At 43.3% G+C, this 12895-nt stretch overlaps 1 protein-coding gene across 2 annotated transcripts in view; it reads right to left on the bottom strand.

Annotated features, from left to right (window-relative positions):
• Positions 1-12895, bottom strand: part of igf2r (insulin-like growth factor 2 receptor) — a 55414-nt gene that overhangs the window by 11190 nt on the left and 31329 nt on the right. For both annotated transcript variants that reach the window (XM_071906842.2, XM_071906843.2), the window contains exons 27-43: positions 12377-12586; positions 12103-12233; positions 11077-11180; positions 10618-10751; positions 9936-10132; positions 9417-9543; positions 9028-9159; positions 7491-7650; positions 7268-7376; positions 6169-6250; positions 5358-5491; positions 4613-4762; positions 4119-4277; positions 2775-2991; positions 1660-1812; positions 1160-1394; positions 492-628 (exon numbers count right to left, since the gene is read on the bottom strand). In XM_071906842.2, the coding sequence (XP_071762943.2) occupies positions 492-628; positions 1160-1394; positions 1660-1812; positions 2775-2991; positions 4119-4277; positions 4613-4762; positions 5358-5491; positions 6169-6250; positions 7268-7376; positions 7491-7650; positions 9028-9159; positions 9417-9543; positions 9936-10132; positions 10618-10751; positions 11077-11180; positions 12103-12233; positions 12377-12586 (2571 nt within the window). The remainder of the gene's footprint in view (positions 1-491; positions 629-1159; positions 1395-1659; positions 1813-2774; positions 2992-4118; positions 4278-4612; positions 4763-5357; positions 5492-6168; positions 6251-7267; positions 7377-7490; positions 7651-9027; positions 9160-9416; positions 9544-9935; positions 10133-10617; positions 10752-11076; positions 11181-12102; positions 12234-12376; positions 12587-12895) is intronic.

The following is a 12895-nucleotide window of genomic DNA, read 5'->3' on the forward strand; positions in this document are numbered from 1 at the left end:
GAATAGAAGAGGATGAGGAGCCCATGCTGAAATGGAAGATGTAGGTACATGACCTCAACCTAAGGAGAACAGAGCACCGAAAGTTTTATCATCTCGTCCAATAGCTCCGCCTTGCTGCATTTTATAGTGCATCATATCTCTAATCAGACTAATCACAACTACTAGTAAGTCAATCTAAATTTTGAAACAGTTTCATATTTGACCCACTACTTCAGATGCATTTGATTCGACATGCTGCAACTATTCAGAACTTGTCCAACAAGAGCAGTCAAGTATCTCATAGAATACAATACAACTTGTCATTTTGTTAAAATCTTTTGGCAAGAAAATGGTCAAATATAGACATTGAATTTCAGCACCAAATATCCTCCAAAATATCGTATATTGGTAGCTTCAATTCAATGATATCTATATCAGCCTTCAAAAACTCAACTGAACCCTAATCCAGACTAGTACCAGCATACTGAAACGCTTTTGATTTCATGACCCACCGGCGTAGTGCATCTTCTGGGTGTAAACCAGGCCCAGGGTCTGGGTCTTCCCTGCTGCTGAGCGTCGGCACACCGTCGCCCCTTCTGGACAATCTGTCAGTCCACCGTGGATACCCTGGCACAGGTTGATATAATACCTAAAGACATATAGAAAGAGGACTTAGTGTAACAGCAACAGAGCTCGCCATTTCAACATACAGCTGACACAGAGGTCAATATTGTCTGCGGGTCCAAGTACTACAGGTATGTAAGAGACAAATTACATATTAGGTCAAAAATCGCCAAACTTAGCCTTTAAAGCAATATTCCACTTAGTTTTAACATGGGTTTGTAGCATTCGGATTTTTACTTCCCATTCATTTGAATGAGGCCACGAAAATAGCCTGAAAACTTACATTTAACACGTTCGTGAACAGAAGGGTACTGAACTGGTCATCTGCTATTGGATGATCTTTGGTGCCAGGCGATGTCACCATCTGGCACCAAAGATCAGCCAATAGCAGATGACCAGTTCAGTACCCTACTTTTCACCATTAGGTGTCAGGCTTCACCACAGATTTGGGTTTGGGGTTTAGTTGCTCTTGAAAATGAAAATACAGAATATGTGCAATATAATGTAGGAGTTTTACAGGTACAGAGTGCCCACCCCAAGTTAAAGCCGGACTTACGAGTCTCCTCTGTGGCTGAACTTCCACGGCTCTGTGAGGGAGGACAGGGTTCGGAGGTCGTAGGTCTGATGCTGGCTGACCAGCTTACACTCCATCTTCCTGGGGGGGCAAACGGCACTGGTCCGCCACTGGAAAGTGGCCGAGCAGCCGCCGGTTTCTGAGAGCAACTGAGGGGTTCCGTGCCCCGCAGACTGGTCGCAGATTAACAGTATGGAGGACTGACGCTTACCGGACGCTGGAGGAAAGGGAGAAGAAACACAGGATGGCTTTCAGAAAAGAGAGATCTAATGAGAAAAGTAATTGGCGTAGGGCAGGATAAGAATACAGATTGTACAACATCGAATTTCATCATGAAGAACTTAATTTTCCTGCACCTAGAATCCATAGGGTTGTGGCGGACTGGACATTTGACCCAAACTGGCCCACTGCAGATACTCCACCCACCGGCCCTCTTCTCACGATATGGACACAAGTAGAACAAAGTATAGTAGATCCGTTACCTGCGACGCAAAATCCCCACTTCTGGTCGGTGTTGTAGTCGGCGGTGGTGGCGCACCACTTCTCGCCGTCCATTCGTTCTGCTGTGGTGCACTCTGTATAGGACTTATTCATGACGGTGAAGGGGAACACGCACGGGTCACCCTGCTTTGTCACTGGAACACACACACACGCAAAACACTAGTGCACTTTGTCCCCGCAAAATAAGAATCTTATGCTTATGAATCTAGCACACAAGACAGCTTTTTTTATCCCATTGGTGCTCCTACATGTACGTACAAGTTCTTCAGCAAGTCTACTAGCGTGCGTTCACACTGCAAGCAACTTGGTCGATGGGTCACTCTATTCTGACCAATTGTGGGCAGTGCGAGAGGCTCCAATTAGTTTTGACCAAGAAATATAAGCCATATTTTTATATAAATCGTGTATCTGAGTGGCTGTTGATGGCAGATGATCGTTAAAAGTTCAGCCATGGCCAGCTTCTTTTTATGGTTTGTTTTATTCTATTTCTAAATACCATTTGGACCCGACACTATCTCAATTGTCCTGATGCAGAAAACACCACTCATCTGGCGCTCCATGCAGGTTGAAATTGAACAAAATATTGGAAACACCACATGAAAAAGGACTTGTCTAAGTCGCAATTACAAAGGCAGCCACACAGGGCAGTCATATTAAGTTGAATGCCAATTAGCAGTATGTGTCAGCTTTAAAAGAGGTCTGACAATCACCACTTTTATATGTGAGTTTTCAAAGCAACAAGAGGCAACTTGTGGAACTCCTATTCCACAAAGCCGGAAGAGGTTTCATGAACACCAGGATGAAGTCAAACCCGTTCCATGGCCTCCCAAATCAGCAGATCTAAACATCATTGAACCTTAATGAGAAATAGGTTTCTATCTCTTTCATCCCTCAAAGAACTGGAGGCTTTACTTCTTGAAGAAAGGTCCAATATCCCACTACACACAATCCAGGACTTGACGACAGCAGTACAAGACAATCAGACATTGTTAGGTGTTCCATTATTTTGCCCATGCCATGTAAATGCTAAGAATGATATGTCTTGTATGACCCAGGCCTGTTTAGGGTGTGGCAAACAAGTTAAATGTAGACTTACATGGTGGGCAAGGGTCTCCCCCTCCATACTGCATCAGTATGGCCTGCTCCTCGTGTTTGAAGTCCATTGTCATGGCCTTGCTGATGCCAAATGACGACGCTAACGTTACTGCTCCTGAACCAGAGCCAGACACCCGGCACACGGCGCTCTTCTTACAAGCCGGCTCTGCCACCGAGCTGCATACGTTGATCCGGTAGGTGTCGGAGCCGACCGGTACCTAGCACACAGAGACATACCTTACCAATTCATCACAACAGTAATGCTTATCTAGGGTGCCAGTTCCATTGTTATATGATAATGCCAATGCCAATTTTAAGCAGTGCAATTGTGTGTAAACAACACATATATAAACTTAACCCTGTGGTTTATACTTAGACCAGGGTATCTGCAGGTTTTAGAAAGCTAAATTTGCAATGCTTTTTAATACTTTTTAATGCTACCTAGAATTAAACATAAGGCCAATTTAAAAACTAAAATAAAGAAACAAAGTTATATTCAAGATATTTTAATACTTTTTAAAGGACTTTAAATTTAGATTCTTTATTTCAAGATTTTTTCAGACTTTTAAAAGACCTGCTGATACCTTGTTAGACAGACAAATTACAGTTATACTTAAGTTTGAGTTTAAAATGAACAATCACAGGAATAGCTTTAACATGATGCTGGTTTAAAAACATTTTATGGGCACTTCAAGTCAATAATGATTAAAACAATATCACGCTTTCCTGTGATGTCTGACAGAATCACAGGAACATACTCTTAAAGCTGCAATAAGCGATTTTTCTGACCACTAGGGGGCGACAGAAACTGCAGCACATTTGTAAATAACACACAGCAAAGCCACTGCACTACGGAGGCCAACGAAGGACAAATGCTAATAGCTAAGCTAAATGTACCAACTGAGAAGTCTCACCGGTTACTAGTCTCGCTTTGGCAGAACTTTCTCCCGCTGAAGGTTACATGTGCCACAATGACAAGTGAAGAGGTAGGTAACAAGTTTACTCGCTCGCTTCATCGATTTCGCCATTACGAGAATTTTTTCCAGAATGGGAGGGGGAGAGCGCCGCTTTTAAACAGCGAGGGAGGAGACAAGGTAGCTTTAAAAAATGAAAAGCTGCTGAATGGAGTGGGAGGAGCTTCGTTCCGGAGCAGATTGACAACAAGCTTTAGAGAAGAGGTGAAAACAACAACAAAGCTGGCTGCTGTGTGGATACTGGTTTATATCATTATGTCTCAGTGAAATCTCCACATAGCACACATTAGTTTCAGGATTGGTAATAAGGTCTGATATCGCTTATTGCAGCTTTAATGGAAGCCCTTCAAGCCTCTGGGGCTGCAGCTCACCTGGACCTCTCCGGTGAGGGCCGACAGGTCGAAGGTGAACTGGAGCTGGGAGTCTTTGAGCTGGCAGCCGCTGGTGTGGGTGGCGTCTGGACAAACCACCGGGGTCGCCCACTCAAACGCAAAGACACAGTCCTGCTGCCTCAGCATCTGAGGAGAGCCCTGGACGCAGATATACAGACATACATAGAAGTGTCACCGCTTTGTCTTTTCGTGTTACAACTAGGGCTAGAGTGACATATGGGTCAGATATCTGATTAAAATTCAGATATGGTCCAGTCAATGTTGTCTATAGTAGGGGGGGGGGGGAGTAATTGTCAGTACATTGGTCACTGAATCTGTCTAATGTTGTGTTTTAATTACTTTTCAAGGCCTAGAAATTGTCAAAATCACTTTCCATTCAATCTTTCCATCCCTCAGAGAGAGAAACAGACTGTATGTGTCTTTGTAAGTATCACAGTCCTGTTATGAAATGCACTGGGGGTGTGCAGACTGACCAGCTCCAGGCCTCTCTGGCAGGTAAAGATGATTTTGGAAGTGTAGTTCTGGGCACGGTCGGCCAGACATGGGGTGGAGCTAGTGTAGGTGATTGACACCTCGTTGGTCGCGGTGTTGATCTCAGGACCGGTGGTTGTCCTCCCAATGTCCTGAAAGAGACGGAGAGAGAAAATGAAACAAAGACATGAGACGAGAGATGAAGAGAAGGAACAACAGAGAGCACATACAAAAAGGAAAAAGACAGAGTGAGGAGGGAGAAACTGATGAGGGAACTGCTTCATTGTTGTGGACAAGTTTAGCAACAATAGTAAGTAAAATGTTAGTCATAAAGCAACTTTCTAAACTGTGGTTACAAAGTGTTTCCCAGTGGGACAGTGGAAAAATAAGAACACATAAAACAGTGAAATAGTAAAACATGGATAGTAAGCCAGTAAAACACAGAAAACAGAGCACAAGAAATAAAACATCCGACACAAAGTTGACAAAAGCATTATTGAACTAGCTTTTTTGTATGTTTCTCCAATTTCAAAAGTGGGTCAAAAATAACGGTCAAATTGTAATAATTAATTTTCAATATCGCCCAGCCCTAAAGTATACTTAATATTGGATGCCAATGGACCAAGGGCCGATAACAAGCACCTTCGTTTGCTGATTTTTCAGAGAGTAAAGCGAAAGTGAAATTTCCCCCCACTCCCTGTCTGAAAGTAGGGTAAAGGAGAATGTGTGTGTGTGTGTGTGTCTCACCACAGGCGGTTTGTTGTCAGGGTCCATACAGACGGCAGCGCCGGCGGGGCAGGTCACCCCGGGGATGGGGTTGAGAGGCTGGCAGATGTTGATGTAGAAGTCTGGAGAACCGTCGCTTTGGTCCAAGTCCTCGTCTGGAAGGACAGGATCGTGAGAAATGTAGAAACAAGGAAGGAAGTTTTATCAGCTCTTCTTTTGTGCAACAACTCAATCCTGAACATTTAGCGCCAAATTGCACAGTATATTGAGGTAAATATTCTACACGTAGGGGCTTTAAGCACTTCCTGACTGCGGAAAAGAAAGAAAATAGAGCAGTAATATAAAATATAAAAAGAAATCAGGGTACTAGCATATTTTTTAAGACCTTTTTAATCATAATTGGCATTGAATTTAAGACCAATTAAAACAAAACAAAGATAGAAAGCTGGGAAAACTAGAATATTTCTAATCGAACATAACCAATTAAAGTTTTAATACTATAAATGTACAGTATAGGAAAAAAAGACACCAGGAAATTTTAGGAAATTTTTAAGGTACATGAAGTCCAATAATGTTTAGTAAAGCAGATAAGATGCATACGGTACTATTAAGCCTGTTCTGTATTCATCTAAGAGTGGACATACAGTGCCAAGAATGCTGTCATAACATGGTGAAAAAATAAGACCTAATCTAATAACTGTATTTAAGATATAATACTTTTTAAGGCCTTAAATTTACATCATTTATCTTGATGAAAAGAGGAAAAGTGAAAGAGAAGTGGGCAGAGGGACAGACAGAATAGTGTTGGGATGCAAACCCTCGTCCTACTGACCTGTGGCAGTGTAGTAGCCGCTGACATGGATCAGAGGGGTCAGGTCTATCAGAGCGGAGCCATTCAGGACTGAGCATTTTACCTCAAAGATGAAACAAGAAGGGAAAAAGATTTTTTTAAATGCTTTTCAATTTTCATCTCATGTTTGTCAAATTCACATCACATTATAGCGAGCTGGCTTGCGACTGTCATTTCGCCATGCACAGACCAGTAGACTAGCAGCACTCAATCTGACAGACTCCCGAAAATGAAAGTGAAACTTAAAATTCTTTGCTCCATTGTCGCATGTATACGGTATTTGTAATAAGTAACTTGACACTAGGCTTGGGCCATTATTTCAATATTATCGAATATAAACCTATAATCTACCAGTGGTAGGATAGTAAAAAGACAAAAATAATCATACTTGAAGTGAAAAATGTGTATTTTTAATCCAATTTAAGTGGGTTCCCTTTTTCACAATCAGCCCGTTTTTCTGGAAATAGCAGGAATGAGCAAATTATGCCAAATGGTCTAGAAATTTGGTGTAATTTGGAAGAAATAAAATAAAATACCCCCCCCCAAAAAAAGAAGAAATGACAATAATATTGTATATCGTGATATTTTGGTGGGACAGTATCGTGATATTAAATTTTTGATATCGCCCAAGCCTACTTGACACTTTTTAATTGGAAATGTATAGAACTGCCCAGCACTCAGAAGGTTAACATGAGTACATGAGTGCAGTGCAAACACTGCCATACACTCTCACTGTAGGTAAGGACAAGTAATTACTCCATAATAATCCATGGCAGGCCGCGATACATTGAACTTAAGTCTGTATGTCTGCCTTTAGATGCATCTGTCATCCATCCTCTCTCTGCCTGCGTAGGCAGTTTGCTGCATTGTTAGCGAGCCAGTTAGCGAGTGCTAGCAATCAGTAACAACGTCAACAGCTAGTTACATCACAGCACACACACACACATTCACAGACGCTGGGGTCAGGTCACATGTAACAACACAAGTTTCTTAATATTAGTATTTTGCTGAAAGTCCACAGGAATCGGGTGAACTGAAAGTCATTTGACTCCAGCCCTGTCACACACACACACACACTTACAGACTGTTCGCAGACCAGGTGTGTGTGCAGGGAGAAGAAGTGTGTGCAGGTCTCGGCGTTTGAGTCGACGAGGACCGGCTCGGTGGTGGCCGAGCCCGAGGCAGGAGGCCTACACAAACACAAGATAAACACCTGAAATGGGACACTTGCAAAAACCTGATCCCAAAATGACCAAAAAAACTGACAATGAAAGACAGAGCGACGGAGAAAGAGGGGGAGGTACCTGCAGATGAAGTTGATGATGCTGCTGTGTTTGAGGGCGGGGTTGGCGGGGCAGGGGTCTCCTCCATCGTAGGTCAGTTCCAGCACATGATCCTTGTAGGACAGCTTCTTGCTCACCTGACCGCCGTTCACCGCGCTTTTGACGTCCTTAATACAGACACCTGTAACACACACACACACGATCATATGCATACACACCCGAGCAGCCAGGCGTGCATGCAAGCACACACACACACACACAACAAAAGCAATGCCGTAACTAAAAATCACTATCTGATAAACTTAACTGTAGTACTCAAGTCTTTATCTCAGTCTCAGCCACTATTGGATGTTGACTCGACTTTTTCATGCCTTTCTCAAAATATAAAACTTTTTGGTGCGTTTTCACCTTAGCACTACAAACAATTTAAGAGATTTCACCTCTTTGCATTGATTAGCTGGATGTTGAAGGGTTTAGTACCAAACACATTTGAAGAAAGATCTACATTTCTGTTCATCACTAAGAAACAAGAAAAAAATTTGGAAGGAAATGTACATCTATTATTGCTTATTTTGGTCTTGGTCTTGGAACAGGACTCGATTTGCTCTGGTCTCAGTCTTGACTTGGACTCGACCCCCTTTGGACCTGGTCTTGGAATTAACTTGGACTTGCTTAAGGGGCCTTTTAGTCCGAATCCGGGTATGGTTCGTGTCAAAAGTTGGTAATGTGAAAGCTTTTTTCAGCTGTACAAGGTGGTCTGAGTACGGTTCCAAGGGTGGTACAACTGTGGTACAGTTCACATTGATGAGAACGCAGTCCGTACTCATCCAGGAAATAAAACAACGAGCGCATGCACTTCTGCTGCGATGTGATGGAAAATAAATCTGTAAAGTCTGGCCAGCGAGGCACACATTTTTCTCCATTTGTGGCATTTTCAGCGATAAAGTGCATTGGACAGACTCATATTGATGACGAATGTTTTACGCAAATATAACGCGGGTCGCAGAATTATGACAGTGTGAAACCAGACCAGCGATGCCAGGGGGGCTTGGGAACAATCTGACTCGTGGTTCGGACTCAAGCAAACATACCAAGCGTGAAAACAACCTAAGGGCCAAAGGGCAGTCAATAATATGATCCGCACTGAAATTTCTGGTCGCCCATTATGTTCCATGTTGCGCTCGAGGCTGTAGATGACAAACAGCGGTGACGTCTGTCCTGGTTGTAACATAAACCATCTGAATATCTACGCAGGGACTAATCAGTAACCAGGAGACACGATGTGTCCAGAGGGAGGTTTAATGAGTTGGTTCCCGTCATTTGCCTTTACTTTTGGCAAGTCCCATTCAATCCTAGAATCACTGATTTATGGAGCTGGCAAATGCTTTTCCAGTGAGCAAATGCAGCAAATTCAGAGAAAAAAAGAGTTTGTATCAGCAAAAGGACTGAAATGCAGCATGATAGAATAAGAAATACAATGCTGGAGCAGAGTTCCAACAACTCTACACTACTACTACTACTACATGTACATACCGTAGTACATATTACATGTACATACCGGTTCCGGGGCTGCATCCGGCGTTGGCCACTTCTCCACAGATGTTGAGGCGGAACATCTTCCTGGGGTCTTTATGGTCGTAGACGGTGTAACCTCCGTTCAATGCCAGGGAGTTCAGGTCAAATAGATGCCCTGGGGGTCGGATTGGGGAGTGCAATAAGACACAATATGGTCCCATATTATAGAAACTCAAATTTTTCTCCATTTACATACATATAGGATCAAAAAATGTTTAATGAAGACATTGTTAAAATTTGATTTGGGGTGAGTGGTTATTGCAAAGTTTTCAAAAATCCAGTAAACTCCAGTAAACACGCCACAACTGGACTTGAATGTGTGTGTCCGTACATGAGTTTGACTGGTGACGAGTGTGTGTGTGTGTGTCTGACCTGTAGCAGGGTTGCTGACCCTGCAGTCGTCATGCTGGCTGCTGTTGAGAGGGCAGGCGGCGGCGGTCAACCACAGGAAGGTGTACACACACTCCTCAATGGCGGAGATCAGAGTGGGCCGCGAGTCCTGGACGGATGGAGGAAGGGACACACACACACACGGTTGGTGTACATCAACTGTATGTAGAACCAATGTGAGTACTACTCAATTTACAGTCATTCATGATGTTTTTATCTGTTAACCTATTCTGAATAGGACATTCTTCATGTTAAAGAGTAGCTAAACCCCAAACCCAAATCTGTGGTGAGGTCTGACACCTAATGGTGAAAACTAGGGTACTGAACTGGTCATCTGCTATTGGCTGGTCTTTGTGCCAGGTGATGTCACCACCTGTTGTACTCTATAGAAGGTGACATCACCTGGCATCAAAGACCAAGAAAAGCCTCTGAAACGGCATTTAGACCATCATGGGACACTAAAACTCTGAATTCCAACCCTATTTTAGTGTTATCTCTCACCACTTTGTCTTTGTCACACTGGAAGCGGATGACGGTGCTCTTCTTCCTGATGCCGTCGGGACAGGCCTGGCCGCTGGTGTACTGCAGCTTCAGGACGCTCCTGTCCCAGGTAGGACCGGACTCCACCTCCCCGAGACTCACATACTCGTCGCCCGCCTTCAGACAGGACGCGGCGCTCGACGGACACTTCCACGAGCCTATCACAAAGATGGGAGATGGCAAATGTTGTTTACGACTTCAATTCTTTTCCACACATTTTTGACACGTTCACACATTCAAATACATTAATGCAATTTTTTGCCACATGTTCACAAACGGTGATATACAAATGCAAGTCTCAAATTATTTGCAAAAATCATTTCACAAGCTCAGAATCTTTTTTACAAGCTCAAAATCTTTTTGACCCTTTATTGAGCCCATAATATATGTAATATATGACAGATGAGGAAAAATATGAGAATATGAAGAAATACTGTATGTATTCACTCATAGTACTGCTGAAAGGTGCCTTGGATAAAAGCTCTTTTGGACTAGCCCATGGTTTGGATCTTTCCTCATTTCTCTGCCTCTTTCCTTCTCCTCTCCAGCTCAGTTAAGTTGGAGATCTGTTAAATGTTCTGACAGGGAAACACACATGCACACACACACACACACACACACACGCACACGCACGGACACTGACCTCCCTGCTGCACCAGCGACCTGCAGATGTTGATGTAGAAGCGTTGCTCGGTGTCACCAGTAGTGGGCTCCGCCTCCCAGTTCCGAGTGTCTATGGCCAGGGGGGACAGGTCGTAAGAATGGCCCTGGTCGTCTCTGAGGATAGACACATACATACACACACACACACACACACACACACACACACAGAGACAAACACACCGCGTGACATGCAGAACGTGGAAATCCAATGTCATGTGTGTTCAGGTATGTGGTCTGTCCAGGTTTCTGAACAATTGCTGATGATAATATAATAACTGGACTGTTGTTAATAATATGATAAGTGAACTGTTGCTCATAATAATATAGCTCAACTGTTGCTTTCATTAATATAAGTGAACTGCTGCTAATAATATAACTTTGCTGCTGTTAATAATATGATAAGTGAACTGTATCTGTAAATAATTTAATGGAGTGTTACTTGTAGGAGCAGCTGGTGGTTTTGACTGGAAGGCAGGCCAGGGCGGTGCGCCAGCTGAACAGATAGGTGCAGTCTGGAGTCTCCTTAATGAACTCTGGCGCCCCCTAGACACGGGAGGCAACACAACACACACAGTTGGTCACCATCAGTAATAGAGCTGGAACGCTTTTTCACCATCAGGTTCTGACTTTTTCCATAACAACTACAATACCCATAAACCCTGCTAGCTCCTGACGATTCAGAGGAGATCTGCATCCTCCTTGTGTCCTACTGCAAGAATGATGGAAAGAAACTGCTTTAAAAAATGCTAGTACATTTAGTTCAGCCGTTGTCCTGCGGATCGAATGACTGGAACCACATAGAAGCAGCCATTTTGAAATCTCTACGCTGCAGATGAAAGACCAAAATACTTCCTGAACATTTGTGGGTGTTGGAATTTCCATTAATACACTCCAACTATATAGAAACACTGTAAAAGATCACTGACTTCATATCTCAACATCTCAAAAATGACAAAGATTGAGGCGGGTAAGAAGTAGGCTTGGGTCAATATGCGGTATTATCGAATATCGCAATACTTCCCACGAATATCGTTGTTGCTTAGATCACAATTCTACAAGCTTTTAAACTTATAAACCTATAATCTGCTAGTGGTAGGACAGTACAAAAACAAAAACAATCATACTTGAAGTGAAAAATGTGTCTTTTTAATTCAAGTGGGTTCCCTTTTCCACAATCAGCCCGTTTTTCTGGAAATAGCAGGAATGAGCAAATTATACCAAATGGTCGTCGTTTCCTCCAATGCTTGAATAGTAAGATCAAATTTCTAGGCTGTTAATAATAATTATTGTTATAGCCTAGAAATGTGATGTAATATGGGGGAAATAAAATAAAATACCCTCCCAAAAAACATACGATAATATCGTATATCACAATATTTTTGGTGGGAGGGTATCGCAATATTAAATTTTTTAAACTGCTTTCCGTCTGTGTGTGTGTGTGTGTGTGTGTGTGTGAGAAACTCACGGGGTGCATGTCAGGGTGGCAGGAGAAGTAGATCTCGGTGGATCTGGTGTAGATCTTATGACAGGTCTCTCCGTTGGTGTAGTTCAGGATGAGCTGGTCACCCACGTAGCTCAGAACCTGGTTTGCCAAACCTGCATGTACACACACACACACACACACACACACACACACACACACACACACAAAGGAAAGACTCAATGTATTCCCCTATTATTGGTCATCTGATTGGATTTGTAACTGTTATATTTTACTTGTTTTTTCCTCAATTCGATACCTGCGATCTTGTGGGTGCTCCCGTCCACCTGGCAGGAGGAGACGCGGTCGTCGCCGGTGTCTTTGTGGGTGCAAACGCCTCGCTGGAGCCCCCCGCAGACCGACAGGTGATACTTGTACTTTCCGTTCAGGACGGGGTAGTCTCGACCCATCAGGGAGCTCAGGTCGAACTCAAAGCCGCTCCGAGGGTCGCGAACCCGGCACTTGTCACCTGGGAGGACACGTTTGGAAAATGAGCGGACGGACACAAATATCTCTCTCTCTGTCAGTCTCTCTCTCTATCTCTGTCTCTCTCTCTCTCTATGTGTGTCTCTCTCTCTGTGTGTGTGTCTCTCTGTGTCTCTCTCTCTGTGTGTCTCTCTCTCTCTCTCTATGTGTGTCTCTCTCTGTGTGTGTCTCTCTCCATGTGTGTCTCTGTGTGTGTGTGTGTGTGTGTGTGTGTGTCTCTCTCTCTCTCTCTCAATTCAATTCAATTCAAATGAGCTTTATTGGCATTAAATACTACAGTATCTGTTGCCAA

Source organism: Centroberyx gerrardi, chromosome 18, assembly GCF_048128805.1.
Source record: "Centroberyx gerrardi isolate f3 chromosome 18, fCenGer3.hap1.cur.20231027, whole genome shotgun sequence".
NCBI classification, from domain to species: domain Eukaryota; kingdom Metazoa; phylum Chordata; class Actinopteri; order Beryciformes; family Berycidae; genus Centroberyx; species Centroberyx gerrardi.